The sequence below is a fragment of the Schistocerca piceifrons genome, chromosome 10, assembly GCF_021461385.2.
Source record: "Schistocerca piceifrons isolate TAMUIC-IGC-003096 chromosome 10, iqSchPice1.1, whole genome shotgun sequence".
In the NCBI taxonomy this organism is placed as follows: domain Eukaryota; kingdom Metazoa; phylum Arthropoda; class Insecta; order Orthoptera; family Acrididae; genus Schistocerca; species Schistocerca piceifrons.
The window spans coordinates 120,610,052-120,633,102 of NC_060147.1; the positions used below are offsets into that span (position 1 = coordinate 120,610,052).

The 23,051-nt window shown below is 45.0% G+C and overlaps 1 protein-coding gene across 1 annotated transcript in view; it reads right to left on the reverse strand.

Moving 5' to 3' along the window:
• Positions 1-495: 495 nt before the first annotated feature.
• Positions 496-23,051, reverse strand: part of LOC124719057 — an 88,235-nt gene continuing 65,679 nt past the window's right edge. The window contains exons 8-9 of the mRNA XM_047244727.1: positions 19,388-19,612; positions 496-1,172 (exon numbers count right to left, since the gene is read on the reverse strand). Of these exons, the coding sequence (XP_047100683.1) occupies positions 980-1,172; positions 19,388-19,612 (418 nt within the window). The 3' untranslated portion in view covers positions 496-979. The remainder of the gene's footprint in view (positions 1,173-19,387; positions 19,613-23,051) is intronic.

Here is a 23,051-nt window from a genome sequence, read left to right on the forward strand (position 1 = left end):
TGATTCAAGATTTTGCACACAATAGCACACGATAAGGCATATATATTATGTTGTATGATAAAAACTTGAAACTATTTTATAACTCATCTGCAGCAGTGAGAGGTCAGTGGCTCAAGACACATTCAGATGTCTGTAGCACTGTAGAAAAAATCCTAGTGGTGCACGCATGCACGTCCACAACACCTCAGGAACAGCACAGTATGACTTTTATACACACCCACAGCAGCAAAAGGGTGAAGAATTGCTAGCTCATCAGAATTTACAAATGGGCATTGCAGATCCATTGCCTTCACAACAAGAATTCAAATAATATTATTATACATGGTTTGGTTCCACCAACACATATTCAAAATGATCTGCAATTACCTTACTTCAAAATACTTTCTGCCCCTGTTAACACGGTATTACAGAAAATCCAACAAATAAACAATGTTACAAAAATAAATAACTATCTTTGGTTTCACAGCATTAGACAGTATTTGGTAGACCTCCATAATGCAAGGGCCAATAACTACTTCTGTGAAGTATAAAATTTTGGCCCAGTTACACAGTTACAGCTTAGATGCAACCAATATTGTGAATCATTATTCCCTATAAACATCAAATCACTTTTACGAAATGAATTGTGCGTACAGAATATTCTGGCAGAGAGTGTCCTTTCGTCGATTTCGTCTGTCGCGTGCAGATCTTTTTATTTTACGCCACCTCGGCGACTCGCGTGTCGACGACGGTGAAGGTAGCATGACACCCAGTCCCCGATCGTAGAAAATTTCCAAAGCGACCGGGAATCAAACCCGGCCCCTAGCACAGCATTCGGTGACGCCGACCACTCTGCTACGGAGGTGGACGCGTCACTTTTGTACGTCCCCTAGGAAGGTAATAGCTATACTGCTATCACTTCAAAAAATATTATCACTCTCAGTATCACTGTTACTATGACCATCACTCCTCACCATTCCCCGAACTGTCATCCCACACTTCAGTCCGCATCGTCAAGCTCCACATTGTCTCCATTTTCTTCCTCCGCACCTTCCGCATCGCTCTCGTGGAACTCTTCGTCTGCATCCGGTTCCTCCACTTCGATGAAGCCGCGGAGTTCGAGTTCGGGCATCAGCTCGACCAGCCCGTCTGTGGCTGTAGGGTCGCCTCTGCAATGCTTGACACTCAACAACCTGTGGTGAGGATGGAAACAGAGCTGTTACTGGACAGTCACATTGAAGTATCTCTACAGAGAAGTTTATGGCGGTACTGCTGAGATATTTCAACTGTGTACATGCAGGCTCATATTTACATTAAAAAAAAAAGATTAGAAAACAATCAGAAAGAAGGTAACAAACAATAGAGAAATACGGTAAATAGGGAATGACAATTAGAGGTTGCAAAATATGCAACCCTAAGTGAAATATCAGTTTTGAGACTTGGCAGAGATCTGTGCAATGGAGCATAGTGTTGTGTTACTCGTAGCAGAGACTGAGGTCAGAAGGATTGCTGGTAAGTTTATTTATGTATTATAAAATACTTACATACATTATTATTGTAAATTTGACACGGTATTTAATAATTAATTTGGTGTCATATTTATGGTTATTTTAATATGTTTGAGCATACAGCTTCATGTGTATATGAATAAATAAAATAAAAAATTAAACAAAATTTAAAGAATTAAAAAATATACAACAACACAACACAATAATAAAAATTATAAAAGATAAAAAATTAAAATATAAAACAAAAAACCTCTTGCAAGCATGTGACCTTCTGGTGGTGAGGCTAGTGTGCTCTGAGGACACAGTAGGCTATACTGGACATGTTCATCCATACCAGGCAGGTAAGTGTAGGGGAGCCAGACTTACGATCCCCAATTCGAGCAGCGTGGTACTGAAGACAGTAAAAAAACCTATTCCTGATTAGTCATCACCGAGTCAACAAAAATCTACATCTGTTGCCAAGCTGTGGCAGTCTGATGTCAAAATTCTGGTACAGTAAAAGTTGGGAACGAGAATGAAAAATGCTATCTTAGCACAAAAAAAGGTGAGTATGTACTGGACAGAGTTAGGGACGTGAAAAAGGGAACTAGCTTCTCGATCTACCTGGCAGCTCGAAAGACATTTAAATCTAAATAACAATATAAGGGAAAGGATATGTTGCTACTCACCATAAAGATGACACACTGAGTTACAAACAGACACAATGAAAGTACTGTTACACATTTAGGTTTTGGCCAGAGCCTTCTTCAGCAAAAAGAATGCACACACATTCACCCACACAGGCAAGCACGCTTCATGCATACGACTGCCATTTCTGGCATTCTGGTCCGAGCTGGTACAGATGGCAGTCATGTGCACGGGAGGTGTGCTTGCCTGTTTGCGCACTCATTCTCTTTTCTGAAAAATGCCCTGGCTCAAATCTAAAATGCGTAACAGTCTTTTTGTTGTGTGTTTGCAACTCAAGGTGTCATTTTTACCTGTGAATACCAGTCTATCCTTTTCCTTATATTGTTGATATTCCAATGTGGAGTTTCCTTTTCTCCCCCAAATACTGTTTACGTATTCATACTTTTTTATGAGTTAACCCAGTTTCCCCAGTGCAGTGAGCTCTCGCACCTGCAAGGTGTTGGCACATCTGCATCTTGCAATTTATAGGCTAAAGTCCCTCATTCTGTGTCCAAAACCTTAAGATTCGCCAGCCCAAAACCTTAAGATTCGCCAGCCATAGTAAACAATATATAATATGGTATGGCTGAAGAGCTCACACATAATAGTTAAAAACATTTTTCTGGGGTTTGATTTGCTTCTGGGGAAAATACTAAAATGATTTTTTGACTTCTGGATGGGTGGGGGTGTTGATTTTTTCCCCCAAGGGGACCATATGCCCCCGAACCCGCCCCCTGTACAGTAAGGGGAGTAAGAACAAATACACACAAATTTATGTGAGTCTAGAGTGGGATGCACCACAGCAGGAAGGATCTGACAGTGGAGGTACATTTATAACAGGAAGTATCCCGGAGGGGGACGTGCATGCATCCTAAACTTTAGCAACACATTGTGTCATACTGCACAACATGACGAATGCCACGTTAGATAAGATGATGACATATGTCATGTCATACAAAGTGACATGTATTGTGTTACTTTACTTGACAAAATGTGTTACATTACATGACATGGGTACTAATACCAACACGTAAAAAAGCATGAATATGTCAAGATGTTTCAATTTAAATATCTTTAAGTTGCTAGCTAAGTCAAATAGCTATTTCCCTTCTTTTACATCTGTAACTCTGTCCTGAACATACCATATTTACTCAAATCTAAGCTGCACTTGAATCTAAGCCGCACCTGAAATTTGAGACTTGAAATTCAAGGGGAGAGAAAAGTTTTAAGCCGCACCCCCAAATCGAAACAAAGTTGGTCTATTGTAATATGAGACACAATTTAGGTCGAATGAATGACGATACAGCTACAGTAGTTTAGTTCGAATCGTTAGCTTAGCAGTTAAGCTTTACCAGGTAGCCATTGCTATGCGTCAGGCGCTCCGTCCGTATTTATACGGATACCCTTCCTTTTTCATGTGCGTCGTCTGGTTTGAATCAGTTGCTTATTTTGCTTTGATTGGGTAAGTGCCGTTCTCTTTGTTATAGGTGTTTACGTCACTCTAAGCTGAATATGCATTATTGTACTGTGTCATGCATTGTTTGTCGCATTCTGATAATGAGTGTTTACTACCCGCGGCATGGCTTGCTATTGTACCGCCGCTTACAATAAAAAAAAAAGAGAGGAATTGTCTCATTGGCGAAACAATGGCAAGAGACTGCTATTTGTTGTTACTTACACTGCTGCTTTCTTTGATAATGATCAACAAGAACCAAATAATAGACTGCGTATGAGAGAAGATGTTCTGAATGAGAGTTTAGCGAAAATTTTTCTCCGTTTGAAAGTCTTTGCAGATGCCTCTTTTGTACATTACATTCTGCACAGAAATTAGTCATCTTAGATTTAAAAATCTAGTCAATTGCCGTGCTTCATTTCTGATCGTATCACTATTAGGCATAAGAATAATACGAATATAAACATGACGACACATGATATATATATTCTTCCGCATTTGGTGTTATCTCATGTTACTTTCGTAGGTTATTAAGCAGACAGAATTTAAATGAGATAGCAGGAAACATGAAAGAATACATGGCAAAATGTTTATATTCGTATTATTCTTATGGTGAAGAGAATACTGCATGTGATCCACAATTCATAAAAGTTCCTATCAGCAACCATCTCTTCTCACAGATAGGAAAAAATTCAGAACATAGAGTTGGCCATATTGACAAACATCCCAGTCTTGCCAGTCGGAATTTCGTAGTACATTGAAATGTTGCTACATTCGAAGATGAACAATACGGAATTTGTATTTACTTCATTGGATAATGTATGAAAATGCAGTGGCCGAAACTCGGGGCAGAGAAAAAAGCTCGTCTTCCACCTTTTTTTAAATTTATTTACTGACGCAGAGGTTTTGGCGCCAGTATTTATCTTTGTGCCTGCAAAGCATGCCTGTGTAGCGCTACATATATTCGACGGCAGAAGTTAGTTGTGGCGGCACCTACCAACATTTTTCAGAACTTCCGCTTACTTTGCACTCTATTCTAAGCCGCAGGCGGTTTTTTGGAAAAAAAGTGCGGCTTAGATTCGAGTAAATACAGTATTCACGTTTCCTTGTGCTATGATGGGTGCATTTTTCATTCTGGTAACACTATAATAATAATGTTTTATGATTACCTGCCTATCTGAAAGTCCTTACTCCCTTCTTTCTAATGAACATCTTATCTCTTCTGAAATATACGTATTTCAAAAGTTACCCTTATTCAAAATAATTATCGTCTTCTGCATTCCAGCGTATGATCCTCCCACAAATGTCATCCTTTCATAAATCTGATGTCATACTACTGTAGCCCCAATTTTTCTATTTTGCTAAAATAACATCTTAAGTAAAGAAGTATTTCAATTAAAACAATTAAGTCTCTAGAAAATTCCTGGCTGCACCCCAGGGATAAAATTGCACATCCAAATCTGCACTATATGAAAAAGAATCCATCATTTAGGCTAGTGGAAAACTAAACAGTACACAATTAAACAAAGTAACATACTTGTCCAATTCATGTATGTATTCTCTGGTTTTCCTGTATTTATTTATTTATTACTGGAAATGTAATAACTTTGAATGGTTTCATTTTGAAAATAAAAGCTGCACACAATGCTAAAGTCTTGAAAATATACTTTATGTTATGAAAAATTATCTGAAATTTACTCACAGCAATCAATCAATCAATCAATCAATCATTAATCGGACAATGAAAGAAGACGACTTATAACACACACTTTCAGTTGGGCTGATAATCTTACGTCTCGCATTTTTGGGTCATTCACAGCAATACAATCCCTGTGACAAGGAGTTGGAAATAGGTGTGGTACAAACGCAGACTTTGTGGTTTGAGTGTGTGGCAGAATGCAAGATCAGGATAGTGAAGAGAATTCAGGGAAGGAAGTTTTCACTTCACAGCACAAAAAAAGGCTGTTTAACATCTGGCGGATGACGGAGTTCACTAGAAAGCATTAGATGACATACATCAATGAACTAGAATGAGTTTTCATTCTGAACTGTGAACTGATATGAAAATACTTGGCAGATTAAAAAAATGTGCCAGGTCAAGACTTCAAACCTTTGCCTTTTGTGGGCAAATTATTTACCAACTGACAAGAGAATTGTGCCTTCGTGTCATCATTGATTTCGGCCAAATTTATGGTATATGCAGGGCTTAACCAGAAATGAGTGGTAGACGCAGGAGTGCCAGATGGTCAAAAATTTGGAGTGCGAGGGGGGGGGGGGGGGTGCAGGTGGCAGCATTTTTGGTACAGGTTGAGGAAGGTATGAGCCACATTTATATTACTGTCGTTTCCAGGCAGTGGAGGAGTACAGAAAAGTAATCAGAGGGTCTTTGGGCAGAGTTGCTATGTGGAAATCTATTTTTAATTTTCAGCTCCCCCCCCCCCTCTCTCTCCCTCCCTCTCTCTCTCTCTCTCTCTCTCTCTCTCTCTCTGATGTAGAGATTATAATGCTACCTTTATTAACATATGGCAAACATGGGCAAGGCTCCAATTAGGATATTTGACAATGCTAAGTTAAATCATATCTCTATTACATTTTTATACATACAGAAAATCAATAACATTCAATCAAAATCAGTAACTATGGTTTCAGTGACCGTAAAGACCAATTACAAACATGAAATCTGAAAAATCTGCTAACAGCAATACCTTACAAAAAAACTATTTAATAATGAAACCACGCTGTATTGTGAAATGTCTGTTTCCTTTCATAAAACCCTGCTTCAGTATTACCTGTTCATTAGAAACTGGAGACAAACAAACAAATTATTGGATAATTAAAGATATTTACACTAAGACAACAAAATTATGCACCACATACAGGCAAACAAATGATCACAATTTCAGAAAAATTGGACGATTCATTCAAGAGAAAGGGATTCACAAATTGAGCAAGTCAATACTGCATCGGCCCATCTCTAGCCTTTGCCTCGGCACTGATTGACAGAGTTGTTGTCTGATGCCCTCCTGAGGAATTCGGTCCAATTGGCACGTTAAGTCATCAGACACCTGAGCTAGTGGGAGGGCCCAGCCCATAATGCTCCAAACGTTCTCAGTCGGAGAGAGATCCAGCAACCTCGTCGGCTGATGTAGAGTGTAGCGTTCACGAAGACGAGCAGTGGAAACTCTCGCCGTGTGCTGCCGGGCATTATTTTCTTAAGTGTAAGCCCAGGACGGCTTGTCGTGGAGGGCAACAAAACTGGGTGTAGAATATCACCGACGTCCTGCTGCGCTGTAAGGGTGCCACAGATGTCAACCGGACGGGTCCTGCTATGAAAAGAATTTCACCCAGACTGTCACTCCTAGTTGTGAAGTAATGTAGCGGGCAGCGGTCCGCACGGCATTCTACCGCTGTGTGGCACATCTCCAGACACATCTTCGGCCTGGAATCTCACTGACTGGAGTAGAACTGCCTCGAGTGACGAGACCTGCTTCGAACTGAACTCCGACGACCGGCGAAGACTTTTTGGTGACACTGCGAACAGCAGAGGGATACCGATGTGACAGTTGTCTGCCACACGATACGACAACTGGGACGGATGGTCTGGAGTGCAAATTCTTTATCTACCGGAACTCCTCGGCTCTCATCCACAGCGTCCTTACAAAACAGCAGTATGTCGACGATATTCTGTGCCCTATTTTGTAGCCCTTGACGATACGGCGTCCCAAGATTACACTTAAGGAAAATAATGCCTGCCTGCACACGGCGAGGGTTTCTACTGCTCGTCTTCATGCGTGGCAAACCCTACATCGGCCAGAAAGGTTGCTGGATCTCTCTCCAACTGAGAATCTTTGGAGGATTACAGGCTGGGCCCTCGAACCAGCTCAGGAGTTTGACAATCCAACGTGGCAAATGGACAGAATTTGGCACAGTATCTCTCAGGAGGACATTTGACAACTATCACATAATGATGAGCTGAGTAACTGCTTGCATAAGGGCCAGAGGTGGACCAATGAGTTATTGACTTGCTCAATTTACGAAGCTCTGTGTCTTGAATAACTCACCCAGTTTTTATGAAACAGTAATCATTTGTTTGTCTGTACATGTACATCACATGTACTGATTTCTGTCCCATTCAAACAATTCCTTCATGGTATGCCGTCTTTTTCTTTTTTCTTAGAGTGTAAGTCTCTAGTCGGACACAGTGCTACCTTAAGCACTACAGTACATAAAACACCACAATCAGATAGCTTTAGAAGGTACTGTAAATCTTTTTGTACAATCGACAAAAGTAATGCAAGAAGCTAAGAAATTATATAGTTTGAAGTTAATTGAAAATTTAACAACACAACAAAAGGCAGCTGGAATATTGTAAAAATGATGCAAAGAGTAGTGTACTAAAACACAAAAATTAAAATGATGAGGTGTCACAGATCCTGAGAAAATACTACATGGTTTCAATGAATATTTCAGTTATGTAGCTGAAGACCTAATAAGAATGAACTGCTGTATAACCTGCACATTTCATTTCACACTTTGCATATAGCAACTATTAAAGGTGCTCACAGACTTAAAAAAGTAAACAGCATAACAGACATAATAATGAGGACAAATGGGCAAATACATTACAGAACTACTGTCCCATATAATTTTATTTTATTCATAACGGATGCAGAAGTTGCAAACATGTTTAGAATAATGGACGTTCTGTACTGATAATGCTATGTGAAATGTGTAAGTCTGGTATAAATGGCATATAAGATAAAGGTCAAAATGATCTGTACAAAGAGCACAATAAACAAAGCATTTCCTTCCAGAATGAGAATTTCACTCTGCAGCGGAGTGTGCGCTGATATGAAACTTCCTGGCAGATTAAAACTGTGTGCCCGACCGAGACTCGAACTCGGGACCTTTGCCTTTCACGGGCAAGTGCTCTACCATCTGAGCTACCAAAGCACGACTCGCGCCCGGTCTCACAGCTCAGATGGTAGAGCACTTGCCCGCGAAAGGCAAAGGTCCCGAGTTCGAGTCTCGGTTGGTTTTTTTTTTTTTTTAGGGCGCAAAACTTCTATGGTCATTAGCGCCCAGCCCGCGACGTAGAAAACAGGAAAAAAACGAAATTTAAAATCAGCAGCAATGGGAACAAAGTCATAAAATTTGAGAAACTAAAGGCAGAAGGAATGCTTAAAAATCCACTATAGAAAGGGGTTGGTTGTCCCCCAAAAAAAAGGCTTCAAATGACTGACGTCATTTCACTGTCACTAATAAACTGTAGAACGCGGTCAGCTGAGCGCGTGTCATCTGCTAAAATCGACGATAGATCAGGCGATAGCTGTAGACGGGAGCGTAACGGATTAAAATAGGGGCATTCAATTAAAAGGTGTCTGACCGTCCACGGCTGAGAGCAGTGGGGACAGAGTGGGGGAGGATCACCGCTTAAAAGATGTCGATGACTAAAAAGACAGTGCCCTATCCGGAGTCTAGCTAAAATTACCTCCTCCCGACGACGCGATCGGGAGGAAGAGGTCCATGCGCAAGGAAGGGCTTTCACTTCCCGCAATTTATTATGGGGAAGTGTTGACCAATGCGCATGCCATAAATGAGCAACTTGGCGACATAAACCGCTCCGTAGATCGGTAAACGGAAGAGACTGAATAGCTGGCCGAGGAAGAGAGACTGCAGCCTTGGCCGCTATATCGGCCGCCTCATTTCCACAGATACCAGCGTGTCCTGGGAGCCAGAGGAACGCCACTGAGACGCCCCCCAGGTGGAGGAAGCGCTGACAGTCCTGAATCCGGTGGACCAGAGGGTGCACAGGGTAAAGAGCTTGGAGACTTAGGAGAGAGCTGAGAGAATCTGAGCAGATTACGTACTGTATCCGCTGATGGCGGCGGATGTAGTGGACAGCCTGGAGAATAGCGTAAAGCTCCGCAGTATAAACCGAACACTGGTCGGGAAGCCGAAAGTGATTTGGGGTGTCGCCAACAATATAGGCACTCCCTACACCTAACGATGTTTTCGAGCCATCGGTGTAAATAAATGTGGCTTCCGTCATTTGTGCACATAGAGCAGCAACTGCCCGACGGTAAACAAGTGTAGGGGTACAATCCTTGGGAAATTGACATAGGTCTCTGAGCAAGTCGATCCGGGGACGGAGCCAAGGCGGTGCTGTACCCCAAGTTGTCAAGAAGGTTTTAGGAAAGCGGAAGGAAAGAGAATGGAGCAGTTGACGGAAGCGGACTCCCGGGGGTAGTAGGGAGGAGGAGCGGCCTGCATACCCGACATCAAGGGAGGCGTCGAAAAAAAGGTCATGGGCTGGATTAGCAGGCATGGAAGACAAATGGCTAGCATAACGACTCAGAAGGACTGCCCGCCGATTGGATAGCGGAGGTTCAGCAGTCTCAGCATAAAGGCTTTCCACAGGGCTGGTGTAAAAAGCTCCAGAGACTAAACGTAATCCACGGTGGTGGACAGAGTCGAGACGCCGAAGAATAGACGGCCGAGCAGAGGAGTAAACTATGCTTCCATAATCCAATTTCGAGCGCACTAAGGCGCGATAGAGGCGGAGAAGGACCACTCGGTCCGCTCCCCAAGAGGTGCCATTCAGGACACGGAGGGTGTTAAGGGAACGCAGACAGCGAGCCGAAAGATAGGAAACGTGGGAGGACCAGCACAGTTTTCTGTCAAACATAAGACCCAAGAATTTAGCGACGTCGGAAAACGGAAGGTTGACAGGACCTAGATGTAAGGAGGGCGGAAGAAACTCCTTACGTCGCCAAAAATTAACACAAACGGTCTTACTGGGTGAGAAACGGAAGCCGGTTTCGATGCTCCACGAGTGGAGGCGATCAAGACATCCTTGAAGACGTCTTTCAAGAAGGCTGGTCCGTTGAGAGCTGTAGTAGATCGCAAAATCGTCCACAAAGAGGGAGCCCGAGACATCAGGAAGGAGACAATCCATAATTGGATTAATGGCAATGGCAAACAGTATAACACTCAGCACGGAGCCCTGGGGTACCCCGTTTTCTTGGGAGAAAGTACGGGATAGAGTAGTGTTAACCCGCACCCTAAATGTGCGCTCTGCCATAAATTCGCGAAGAAAAAGGGGCAGCCGGCCTCGAAAGCCCCAAGAGAACAGTGTGCGGAGGATGCCTGTCCTCCAACAGGTATCGTATGCTCTCTCCAGATCAAAAAATATTGCTACCGTTTGGCGTTTCCGGAGGAAATTGTTCATGATGTAAGTGGAGAGAGCAACAAGATGGTCAACGGCAGAACGATGTTGTCGGAATCCGCATTGGGCTGGTGTTAAAAGACTGCAGGATTCCAGCCACCAAGCTAAACGGTAATTCACCATACGCTCCAAAACCTTACAGACACTACTCGTGAGAGAAATGGGGCGATAGCTAGAGGGGAGATGTTTGTCCTTTCCAGGTTTCGGAACGGGAACGACAATAGCTTCCCGCCATCGCCTGGGAAAGGTACTGTCGGTCCAAATTCGATTATAAAGGCGAAGGAGGTAGCGCAGGCTATGGGTTGATAAATGCAGCAACATTTGGACATGGATACCATCCGGTCCTGGGGCGGAGGAGCGAGAAGAAGAGAGTGCATGTTGGAGTTCGCGCATGGAGAAAACAGTATTGTAGCTTTCGCGATTTTGAGAGGAGAAAGCAAGATGTCGCACTTCCGCTGCACGTTTCTTCGGGAGAAACGCTGGCGGGTAATTTGAAGAGCTCGAAATCTCAGCAAAGTGCTGACCCAATGAGTTAGAAATTGCGACGGGGTCCACTAAGGTATCATGCGCGACAGTGAGCCCAGAGACCGGGGAGAAACTAGGCGCGCCTGAGAACCGTCGAAGCCGACTCCAAACTTCCGAGGAGGGAGTGAAGGTGGTAAATGAGCTAATAAAGAATTGCCAGCTTGCCTTCTTGCTATCGCGGATGACGCGACGGCATCGCGCACGGAGCTGCTTATATCGGATACAGTTGGCCAAGGTTGGATGGTGACGGAAAATGCGAAGAGCACGTCGCCGCTCACGTATTGCGTCACGGCATGCCTCGTTCCACCAAGGAACTGGGGGGCGCCGGGGCAATTCGGAGGTGCGTGGTATTGAACGTTCCGCAGCTGTGAGAATAACGTCGGTAAAATGTGTGACCTCATCGTCGACGCTGGGAAAGCGACGGTCATCGAATGTCGCTAGAGACGAAAAAAGTGTCCAATCGGCTTGGGCAAACTTCCAGCGTCGCGAGCGCATATATGGCAGTTGAGGCTGCAGTCGAAGGACACATGGAAAGTGATCACTCGAGTGTGTATCATCAAGGGCGAACCATTCGAAGCGCCGGGCTAGCGGAACAGTACCGACTGCAAGGTCCAAATGAGATAAATTTGCCGTGGAGGCAGACAAAAATGTGGGGACCCCAGTGTTGAGGCAGACTAGATCCGCTTGGTGGAAGACGTCTAGCAATAGTGAGCCACGTGGACAAGGATGTGGAGATCCCCAAAGCGGGTGGTGGGCATTGAAGTCCCCAACCAGCAAATAGGGGGGTGGAAGCTGATCAAGAAGATGAAGGAGATCAGCTCGTGCCAGTGGTGTAGACGATGGAATGTATACCGTACATAGAGAGAACGTGTATCCAGAAAGGGAAAGACGGACGGCGACAGCTTGGAAGGAACTGTTTAAGGGGATTGGGTGATAATGGAGAGTATCATGGAGCAGAATCATGAGTCCTCCATGGGCTGGAGTGCCTTCAACAGAGGGGAGGTCATAGCGGACAGACTGAAAATGAGGGAGAACAAAGCGGTCATGGGGACGCAGCTTTGTTTCCTGAAGACAGAAGATGACCGGCGAGTAGGATCGTAAGAGGATCGACAATTCATCCCGATTGGCGCGAATGCCGCGGATATTCCAGTGGATAATGGACATAGGGTGAACAGAAAATGGAGAAACGTGACCAAGGGTGCTGTCAACTCAACGACTGCTCAGAGCTTGCGACCGACAGCATGGAATGGCATTCAGTCGAAGGCAGAAGATCCTGATCCATAGGTTGGTCAGGAGCAGCTCCTGCCACCAACGATCGGCCAGTTGACCGGCCACCAGCAGTGCGCCTCGGCGACACGGAAGATGGCCGAGGGCGATTTCCGCCAGGTGGTGCTGTAGTTGGGACACGCCTCGGCGGAGAAGGAGAGGAACTGTGTTTCTTCGTAGCCTTCTTGGAGGTATGATGTTTAGAGGAAGGAGGAACCGATGGTTGTGAAGTTGCAGTACGTAAAAACTCTTCACGAGAATGCTCTTTTTTCGAAGACTTGGCGTCTGACTTTTGGGCTCGAGATTTAGCAGAACCCGACGAAGGGTGAGCCATAGAGTGGGCAGGCGAAAGTGGTGAGGTGGAACGGGCGATCTTTGCGCTGGCCGATCTGACGACCGTGGTACTAAATGTGAGGTCGCAAGTCTGCGTGGCCGCCTCCTTTGTTGGCCGAGGAGAAGCAAGGACAGTGCTGTATTTTCCTTTCTGAGGCACGGTGGGCTGTCGACTGGCGAGTAACTTTCGAGCAGCAAAGGTCGACACCTTTTCCTTCACTCTTATTTCCTGGATGAGCTTTTCATCCTTAAAAACGGGGCAATCTCGAGAGGAAGCAGCGTGGTCACCCATACAGTTGATGCAGCAAGGGGATGGAGGTGGACAAGCACCCTCATGGGCATCCCTGCCACACGTAACACATTTGGCCGGATTGGAACAGGACTGGCTGGTGTGATTAAACCGCTGACATCGATAGCAACGCGTAGGGTTTGGGACATAAGGGCGAACGGAAATTATCTCATAGCCTGCTTTGATTTTCGATGGGAGTTGAACTTTGTCAAATGTCAAGAAGACAGTGCGGGTTGGAATGATGTTTGAGTCAACCCTTTTCATAACCCGATGAACAGCGGTGACGCCCTGGTCAGACAGGTAGTGCTGAATTTCTTCGTCAGACAATCCATCGAGGGAGCGTGTATAAACGACTCCATGCGAGGAATTTAAGGTACGGTGCGGTTCCACCCGGACAGGGAAGGTGTGGAGCAGAGAAGTACGCAGCAATTTTTGAGCCTGGAGGGCACTGTGTGTTTCTAACAACAGGGTACCATTCCGTAATCTGGAACAAGACTTTACAGGACCCGCAATTGCGTCGACACCTTTCTGAATAATGAAAGGGTTGACCGTGGAAAAGTCGTGACCTTCGTCAGACCGAGAAACAACAAGGAACTGTGGCAACAATGGAAGAACCGTCTGTGGCTGAGACTCAGTGAACTTACGTTTGTGAGCAGACATAGTGGAAGGTGAGGAAACCATTGCGGAAGAATCCCCCATGATTACCGGCGTCTCCGATGGCGCGCTCCTCCCTTGTGGGGGCCCTCACCGAGGGCACACCCGCCTTAGGTGATTGTTCACACCTCAGGTCACACCTCCCGACAAACGGACGGAGGGACCAATCGGCACTTTCGGAAGGTATCAGCTCGGGTAATCACCCCTCCCTGGGCCTGGCCTTTACCAGGGGGTACGTACGTGTCCTACCTGTCTACCCGGGGCGGGGAATTACGCGTTACCCCGTCACCGGCTACGCATGGAAGTGCGTGGGTCGGCCTTCAGACACGCACAGGGAGGAAGAAAGAGAAAGGGAAAGGAAAGAAGAGGGGGTCTCAAACGCCGCAGCGGAGAAAAGGGTAAAGAGAAGAGGTAAGGAAAAGAGAAGGACAAAGGAAGGAAGAAGACATACAAGCAAGGAAGAAGAAGAATGCGGTACATTTACAAGCGTCCGTCTCCGGACGGAGGCGCAAACCATACTCCCAGAGGGGGAGAAAGTCAAGGAAAGAGCCAGAGGTGAGGGGGGGGGGGGGGGGGGTGAAGACAGGGGATGGGGAAGGATGCGGAAAAGGAAGGTATGCAGCCCGGAAAGGAAGGAAGGCCACATTAGCTCGGGGCCCCGTGCTCGCTACGCACGTATCCACAAAAGAGTTGTGGATCCCCTGGGGGGGAGTCTCGGTTGGGCACACAGTTTTAATCTGCCAGGAAGTTTCAAAGCATTTCCTTCATAGGAACACAATGGTTCACAAAGGGCTGACCTAACACCAACAACACGTTCACTGTACTCGTAAAATGACCAAATAGAAAGAATAGGAGTATAGTAACAAAAACCACATAGCGTTTACAGGCTATATGAAGACATCTGGTCAAAAAGAAACTTCCCTGGAAGAATGAGGATGCCGCAGACATATCATTCTTGTATTGAAAGACATGCAAATACAATAATCACAATCAAAACTGGTTCACAAACATCTGATAAAATCAGGGGGTCAGGAAAGGGTGTAGTCTACCATCCACAATTAATGCATACATAAATGAACTCTTGAGAAAGAGGAAAATTTTAGTTCACCCTAGTTTAAAAATATAAAAAATGTGAACAATTGTTTATTCACTGATTTATATGTAATGTAGATGAATTGCAAATTGCTGTCCATATGCCGAGACCACTGTGCCAAGAATATAATACGAAGACCTCTACCGATCAAACGGAAGTAAGGATATTAAGAGGAGTCTAACATTAAAGATAGTAGAACAAGTAAAATGTTGCAGTCATCCTGGAAATCAAACAAGCTATCTAAAACATCGAGACGTAATTAAAAATCTTGCAAAATTTTAATATCTGACTGGCACTATAAACAGAACTTCAAAAAAATTAGGTAAGGAATGAAACAAAATTTAAATTTGATAAAACTGTGGCAGTTCTTGTACATCTTTACAGCTGTGAGATCTAAACACACAGAAAAACAAAACTTAGACAAAATAAAAATGCACAAATTACGAAAAGAGCTAGAAGTTAAATGTTTGAAGGGTGTAACAGATTCAATAAAGGTAGAAGCTGAAGTAATGAATTAAAATTAGTGCGAAGGCCGGGACCTGAACCCAGGTCTCCTGCTTACTAGGCAGATGTGCTATCTACATCACCCCCCTTGCAATGTGGCTAACACAGCTGTACAGATTACCTTAACTTTAGCCACGGTGCCGAGGTGATGTAGTGGGCAGCATATCTGCCTTAATACGCTTACTAGCGGGAGACCTGCGTTCCAAGTCCCAGCTTTGGCACAAATTTTAATTCGTTACTTCAGCTTCTATCCCGATCAAAGATAAAGTTGAGACTCACTATGTCTCCAGGAATATGTAATTCCGTCAGATCAGTAGAAGTAATAGATGAATATAGAGTTAAATGCAAGGACCATGAGGAAAGATTTTCAGAGCAGTGATTACCACTCCTGGCCACGAAATACGCATCACACGGATAAACACATCTCCGAAGACCAGAGGAGAGATGGTGCGAAAGTTCTGTGTTTCAGTGGCTCTTAGCAACAATACAGGACCCAAGAAGAGGAGCTCTCCATGGCTCCTTGCAGTTGATGCTCAGCTGAAGCTGTGGTGTCACTGCCAGACACCACACTTGCTAGGTGGTAGCCTTTAAATCGGCCGCGGTCCGTTAGTATACGTCGGACCCGTGTGTCGCCACTATCGGTGATTGCAGACCGAGTGCCGTCACACGGCAGGTCTAGTCTAGAGAGACGTCCTAGCACTCGCCCCAGTTGTACAGCCGACTTTGCTAGCAATGGTTCACTGACTACATACGTTCTCATTTGCAGAGACGACAGTTTAGCATAGCCTTCAGCTACGTCATTTGCTACAACCTAGCAAGGCGCCATATTCAGTAATTAGAATGAATTTTGAACAGACAATATTGTGAATCATGTACCGTCAAGAGCGACGTTCATCATTAATGGATTAAAGTTAAGTATCAAACTAATTATGTCCGCTTTCTGAATTCTAATTCCTTGTCATGTTCCAGACCTCACGTCAGTATAGTCCTTCCCTCCTCACGCCAGCCTGCGTGAGCTAAAACGCGTGCATTTCGGCCTCCTCTAGTAACACAGTGTTGGCTCTTTTGCCAACACAACAGAAGCTATAGACGAGAGTCTCTGCCTATGCCAAACTTGTCACCGTAGGGAGTGGGGGTAGCCACCAGACCCATACATTCCGTAAGTACATTGATAGCTGTAGGGAAAAGTGTAACACAAAACAGGGAGCTGTGATCAGCAAAATGCTCCCGAATCCAAAGCTGTGGAGTGTGGTCGAGATACGGTGACACTACACGTAACTTTATAGACGATTACAGACACAGGAAAGTCGTGTGAAATGCCGCTTCTAAAGATTATCCGAATAAAAATTTGAGATGTGTTGCCATGAGCATCAAGTATTAGATAAAAAGTCTCCTTCATATTACTGTAAAGAATAAGATATAGCACTGCAAGTAATGAAGTAGGAAAACAGATAAATAAATCAAAATTTATGAACAGTATATGTGGAAACTGTGGACATATGTTACCGCTATGGTGACTTATTAGCACATCTGAAAGGAGAGATGGGGCACGTGTTGCTCCCCAACAAACTACTAAAAACACAAATACACTGCTGGCCACCGTACATGCAACACCAAGAAAGACAAGAGGTAGCACAACAAAATTTATTTTGTAGATAACATGTTGACCAAGTATCAAATGATTACGTTTACAGACGTCTGTGACATGTGGTTCCTGCCAGAATCAGTAGCCAGAGTAGCCGCCATTGTTGGAGATCACCGCTGCCACATGTCTTGGCATTGAGTCAAAGAGACGTTGGATGTGTTCCTGGGGTACAGCAGCCCAAGCAGCTTCCACACGTTGCCAAAGATCATCTGGTGTGGCAGCTGGGGATGTAATCTGGGTCACTCGTTGAGCAACCATGGACCACATGTTTTCTATCGGCGAAAGATCCGGAGAGCGAGCCGGCCAGGGAAGCAATTCAATCTGGTTATTGACGAAGAACCTTTGGACAATGCGTGCCACGTGTGGTCGCGCATTATCCTGTTGAAATATGGCTGCGGCCGAGCCCCGAAGGTAAGGAAGGACAACTGGCTCCAGCACCTCGGATATGTAGCGCCGGCTATTTAAAGTACCGGCAATGCGTACTAGAGGCGTGCGAGAGTAATATTAAATACCGCCCCATACCATAATACCCGGTGCAAGACCAGTGTGACGGTGCATAATGCAGCTGTCCAGCATCCTCTCTCCACGGTGTCTCCACACTGGAATCCGACCATCGTGGTGCTGCAGACAGAAGCGTGCCTCGTCAGTAAAGACAACGTCATTCCATTCTGCCGTCCACATCTGTCTGTCATCACACCATTGGCGACGGAGACGTCTGTGGTTCTGCGTCAGTGGTAGACGAAGCAATGGACGTCTTGCGGACAGACCACTCTGCTGTAAACGGCGTCGAATGGTACACGCGGACACTGGATGATGCGTTACAGACGCAATGTGCTGTGCTATGGTTCGGGATGTCACTGAACGATCCGTCACTGCCATGCGCACAATTTGCCTATCAGCACGTGTAGTGGTGCACCGAGGTGAATGCGATCGACCACGTCGGTCCGTCGTACCCTCCTGCATCCAACGGTCACATACCCGCATTATAGGTGTTTGGTTTCGTCCAACACGACTAGCGATTTCTCTGTATGATAATCCACAATCTCGTTAAGCCACTATCCTTCCTCTGTCGAACTCGGATACTTGACCAAACGATGTTCGCTGTTGTCTACGAGGCATAACTGATCGTCTTGTGAAACAACCACAACGTAAACACACGTGCCGAACGTACACTCGTCGAAATCGCCAAGCGTTAAATGGCGCTATGAGGTGGCGCCACAGGCGCGCGTGATGTGCGTCTGCGCTGAAATTCTAATCAGTTGCATATTTCATCGCTGCAAACCCATGGTGTAAATTTCACTTGATTCGGATGCTTCCTTCAGGGTGTTGCATTTACGGTGGCCAGCAGTGTAAGCACTAATGACACAAAAAATACAAAATTGGAAAACATAACTTATGTTCTGGTGGACTTTAGTCATGAGATTCCCAAATTTGTCAAGTCCTAGTAATACTTACCTACATTAAATATAATGTTCCACGATTAAAGTTGTGTAAAAATAATTTTTTATAAAATAAAGTACAGATGACGCACTGGAAGTTAACTGATCTTCACATAACAACTATGAACCACCCTAAAGTATTTCACAGTTTCAGGAGTAATCGCTGACATGTTTTATTTTGAAGTGTGAAATAAATGGTTCAAACTGGTATGTAAGTCGCAGGTTAGTAGCTAACAAAATGTTATCGCAAGCCTTATCACTGCACGTTCCCGTGCAGAATATCTTAAAATCTCGCTGAGGCCGCCTCCTGAATTTGCAAACAAAACATTGTCATCACTTTGTATTTCTCACACCTGTTATTTAGATACTTCGTTATATACTGTCACTTTTACCTTTTTTATTGTTGCCTTTTCATCACAATCAATGCAGTGCAAGCTCCTCAGCAAAGAAGGCGAGTATTAGCAGAAGGCTCATACAGTAGGGTGTTGTGTGGAAATGATAACACCCACGTGTACACGTACTCTTCACACAAATTTAGTGGATGTCCTTTTACTCCTACGCATCTGTGACTGCTCAAAAGGAAAGAGGCATCCTGTGGACACAACATTAGGAAGCATAGTAGCTGCTTCACAAATGATTGAGCCAATACGATCGCTCTGTCATAATTTTGTACTTCAGCTCGTTAGATTTTGCAGTTTGCTGTAATTCTGCTTCAAATAATTCAAGTTTGCCGAGTGAGCAAGAAATTTTGTAAGTGCTAAATGTGAACTGCTGAGTTGTTACCTAAGTGCAGATCTTTCCTCACCTGAGGCTGACAAGCTTTCCCGGAAACCTATCAAATGGCACTCCAGTAATAAGGGAACTGTCGAGTGTCAGGCTGCGCACACCGGATAGTTCGAGGATACTGTCCAGACCTGGCTGCAGCTCTGGAAACTCAAATTCTTCCATGATCAACGTGTGAAGTCGTGGTAGCCTGGCGAGGCAGGGGATCAGGGCTCCGCCGAGACCTTTGCAAGCTGACACATTCAGTCTGGAATAAACAGAGGAAAATGTTAATTTCGATCGTCATCTGTGAAACGGAGCATCTTTGTTGAAAATAAAAAATTTATCACCAACTACAAGAGAATGTTTTACACAGCTGAACTCCAATCTAAGAGGGGCATTTTGAAAGTTCTGCACACTGTAACATAGAACTAAAGAAAATAATTTACTTTACAAAATACCATCACAGGCCTTCAATATACTCTCTGTTCCTGCTTATGGCAGCTTCCCAACATTTTGGCAACTTCTTTATTCCAGATAGGGCATCTCCATTGTCGGGCTGTCTGATCGCTTGGGTCACCTCACTGGAAGCTTCTTCAATGTATCAAAATGTTTTCAACAGAATTGTTCCTTCAGTTTGGGAAACAAGCCAAAGTCTAAAGGAAGCTGAGGAAGTAGACCCGTCCATATTTGTAAAATGTTTCTCACGCTGGTATGGTAATATGTGGTGTTGCATTAGTGTGCTAAATGAGGAAATCAGCTGCAAGCACGTCAGGTCTTCTCTGACGAATTCTCGGGCGCAAAACATTTTACAGAAACAGTTTGTAGTATGTGCCAGTTACAGACATCCTCTGGAGCACTCTATTTGTAGCTATGACTCTGTCCGTGTCATACACAAAGATCGTCATCAATTCACCTTTCAGTGTTGGCGGCAGAATTTTTTCAGGTACTGAAACTTAAAACTTTTACATTGTGACGATTGAAATGCCAGTTCCAGCTCAAAATCTCATATCCACATTTCATCAGGTGCAACTACCCTTTCCAGAAACTGCTGTTCTGTTTGACACCACTGAATCAATTCTTCTGCTATCCTTTTGTGGCCAGCTTCCTGCCCTTCACTCAGGTCATGCGGAACCCATTTGGCTGCAACTTCTCTCACCTTTTAATTTTCAAATTTTGATTTCTGTATGCTAAATTGATAGCTATTTTGGCCTCATATGCAATTTCCTCACGTTTTTCATCACTCCTCTCTCAAAACATCATTAGTAATAACCTGAGAGATGTAGTCTGTTGCAGCTGACAGCCTTCCACTTCTTGGGTTGTTTTTGGTGCTTACCTGACCTTCACAGTAAAAAGCAGAGAACAATGAGCCTGTGTTACGATCCACTACACTGTTCCCACACCCCCCTTTCAAAGTCTTGTAAATTCCCACTGGGTTCTTTCCACACACAAATTTGATTTTGACGTAGCAATGCTGGTCACTACTCCCTGCCGCCGTTAGATAAGCAGCTGCCAGCAGCAAGTCGTATACTCTTAGCTGACTTATTTCTTACATAGTTTAATTCTTAATTTCTTTGTGTGTTTTTGGGTACTTGAATTGTTTAATTCATAAATTTCGGGCATATTATAGTATTTGAGAGTTGAGCATCGTGTTTTAGTACCTGAATAGTGTAAAATCGCGTAGTCTCCTTCCGCCGCCGAGCAGTGTGTCAGCAGTGCACAAGTAGCAGCATTACTGCATTTACTACGCAATCTTGTATTTTAATAAATGTTTAAATTTTCTGTCGAATTGTTTGTGCTCTCTGTAGATTAGTTCAGACGTTCTTTGCACAACAGTTTTTAGCACGGATAGGGACTGCAACTGCTGTGTTCGGATGCGGGCCGAGTTGGCATCCTTTCGCTCCCAGCTTCAGGCAGTGTTGGCTTCGGTCACACAGCTTGAGGCTGTTGCCAATGGGCATCACTGTGGGAGTCCGGATGGGGGTTTGTCGGGGATGGCCAGCTCGTCCCACGCATCCCCCGATCGGATTACGGCTGTGGCTGCCTGGGATATGGTGAGGCTGACCCCTCACCCGTGGTAGAGTGGGAGGTCGTCTCGAGGTGTGGCAGGGGGCGAAAGACATTCCAGAGGGCTGAACCGAAGTCCTCTCCAGTTTGTATGACGAACCAGTTTCAGGCTCTGTCTCTGGCTGATACTGATCTTCAGCCGGACGTGGCTGCTTGTCCTGTTCCAGAGGTTGCCCCTCAGTCTGCAAAATCCGGGTGGTCGCAGAGGGTGGGCTTACCAGTAGTCGGGAGCTCCAACGTCAGGCGCGTAATGGGGTCCCTTGGGGATATGGCAGCGAGAGAGGGGAAGAAAACCAATGTGCACTCCGTGTGCATACCGGGGGGAGTCATTCCAGATGTGGAAAGGGTCCTTCCGGATGCCATGAAGGGTACAGGGTGCACCCATCTGCAGGCAGTCGCTCATGTCGGCACCAATGATGTGTGTCGCTATGGATCGGAGGAAATCCTCTCTGGCTTCCAGCGGTTATCTGATTTGGTGAAGACCGTCAGTCTCGCTAGCGAGACGAAAGCAGAGCTCACCATCTGCAGCATCGTCGACAGGACTGACTGCGGACTGTAAGGGGTCCGTAAGCCCTTACTATAAGTTTGCACTCGGCACAGGTTGATAGGGCAAGCAATCGATAGTGTCGTGTTGCGAGAGCGAGTGTAGAGTTGAGAGTCAGTCCCATGTTGCGGGCCGAGCTGTGTGGAGGCCTGTTGTTATAATGCAAGGCTTTACCGACAAAGGGAGTGGCCATCGCCGCGGTTTAACCCCTTTGTGTTAGAGAATACTGGGAACGTGAAGAGGTATAATTACGACAGTGATCAGTGATATTTCTGTACCAATATTTTGGTTTCGCGTCTACCGCACCGGCATCATTTTGGATTGCAGTGATTGTATTAGCGTGCGACGATAATGGATAATGAAGAAGCCTGTGCTGAGATTAGCCGTAATTAAATATGTATGACGAAGGCAGTGGCTGTCTCCTTCTTTTTGTGTTTTTGAGACGAATATAGGTTCTTGATTAGTAAAGCTGTGTTGGTGTTCTTCTTGTTACCAGACATTTCATTATTACAGCATTTGAGAAAGAAACTGGAAAGTAACAACTCCGTAGGAGTCAATTCCGATTGCCAGCCCCATTAGGTACATGGTCACATTAATTAATAATTGTTGGGCTGCTATTCGATCAGATCAGGTCGGTTAAAGATATAAATCGGAGGTGTTACAGGACCTTTGGTACAGAGCCGAGTGGAGGGTCTGAATCAGAGGCTGAGACGGCTCTGCGACCGTATGGGCTACAGATTCCTAGACTTGCGCCATAGGGTGGTGGGGTTTCGGGTTCCGCTGGATAGGTCAGGAGTCCACTACACACAGCAGGCGGCTACACGGGTAGCAGGGGTTGTGTGGCGTAGACTGGGCGGTTTTTTAGGTTAGATGGCCTCGGCCAAGTACAGAAAGGGCAACAGCCTCAAACGGTGTGGGGCAAAGTCAGGACATGCGGGGACCAAGCAGCAATCTGAATTGTAATTGTAAACTGTCGAAGCTGCATTGGTAAAGTACCGGAACTTCAAGCGCTGATAGAAAGCACCGAAGCTGAAATCATTGTAGGTACGGAAAGCTGGCTGAAGCCAGAGATAAATTCTGCCAGAATTTTTATAAA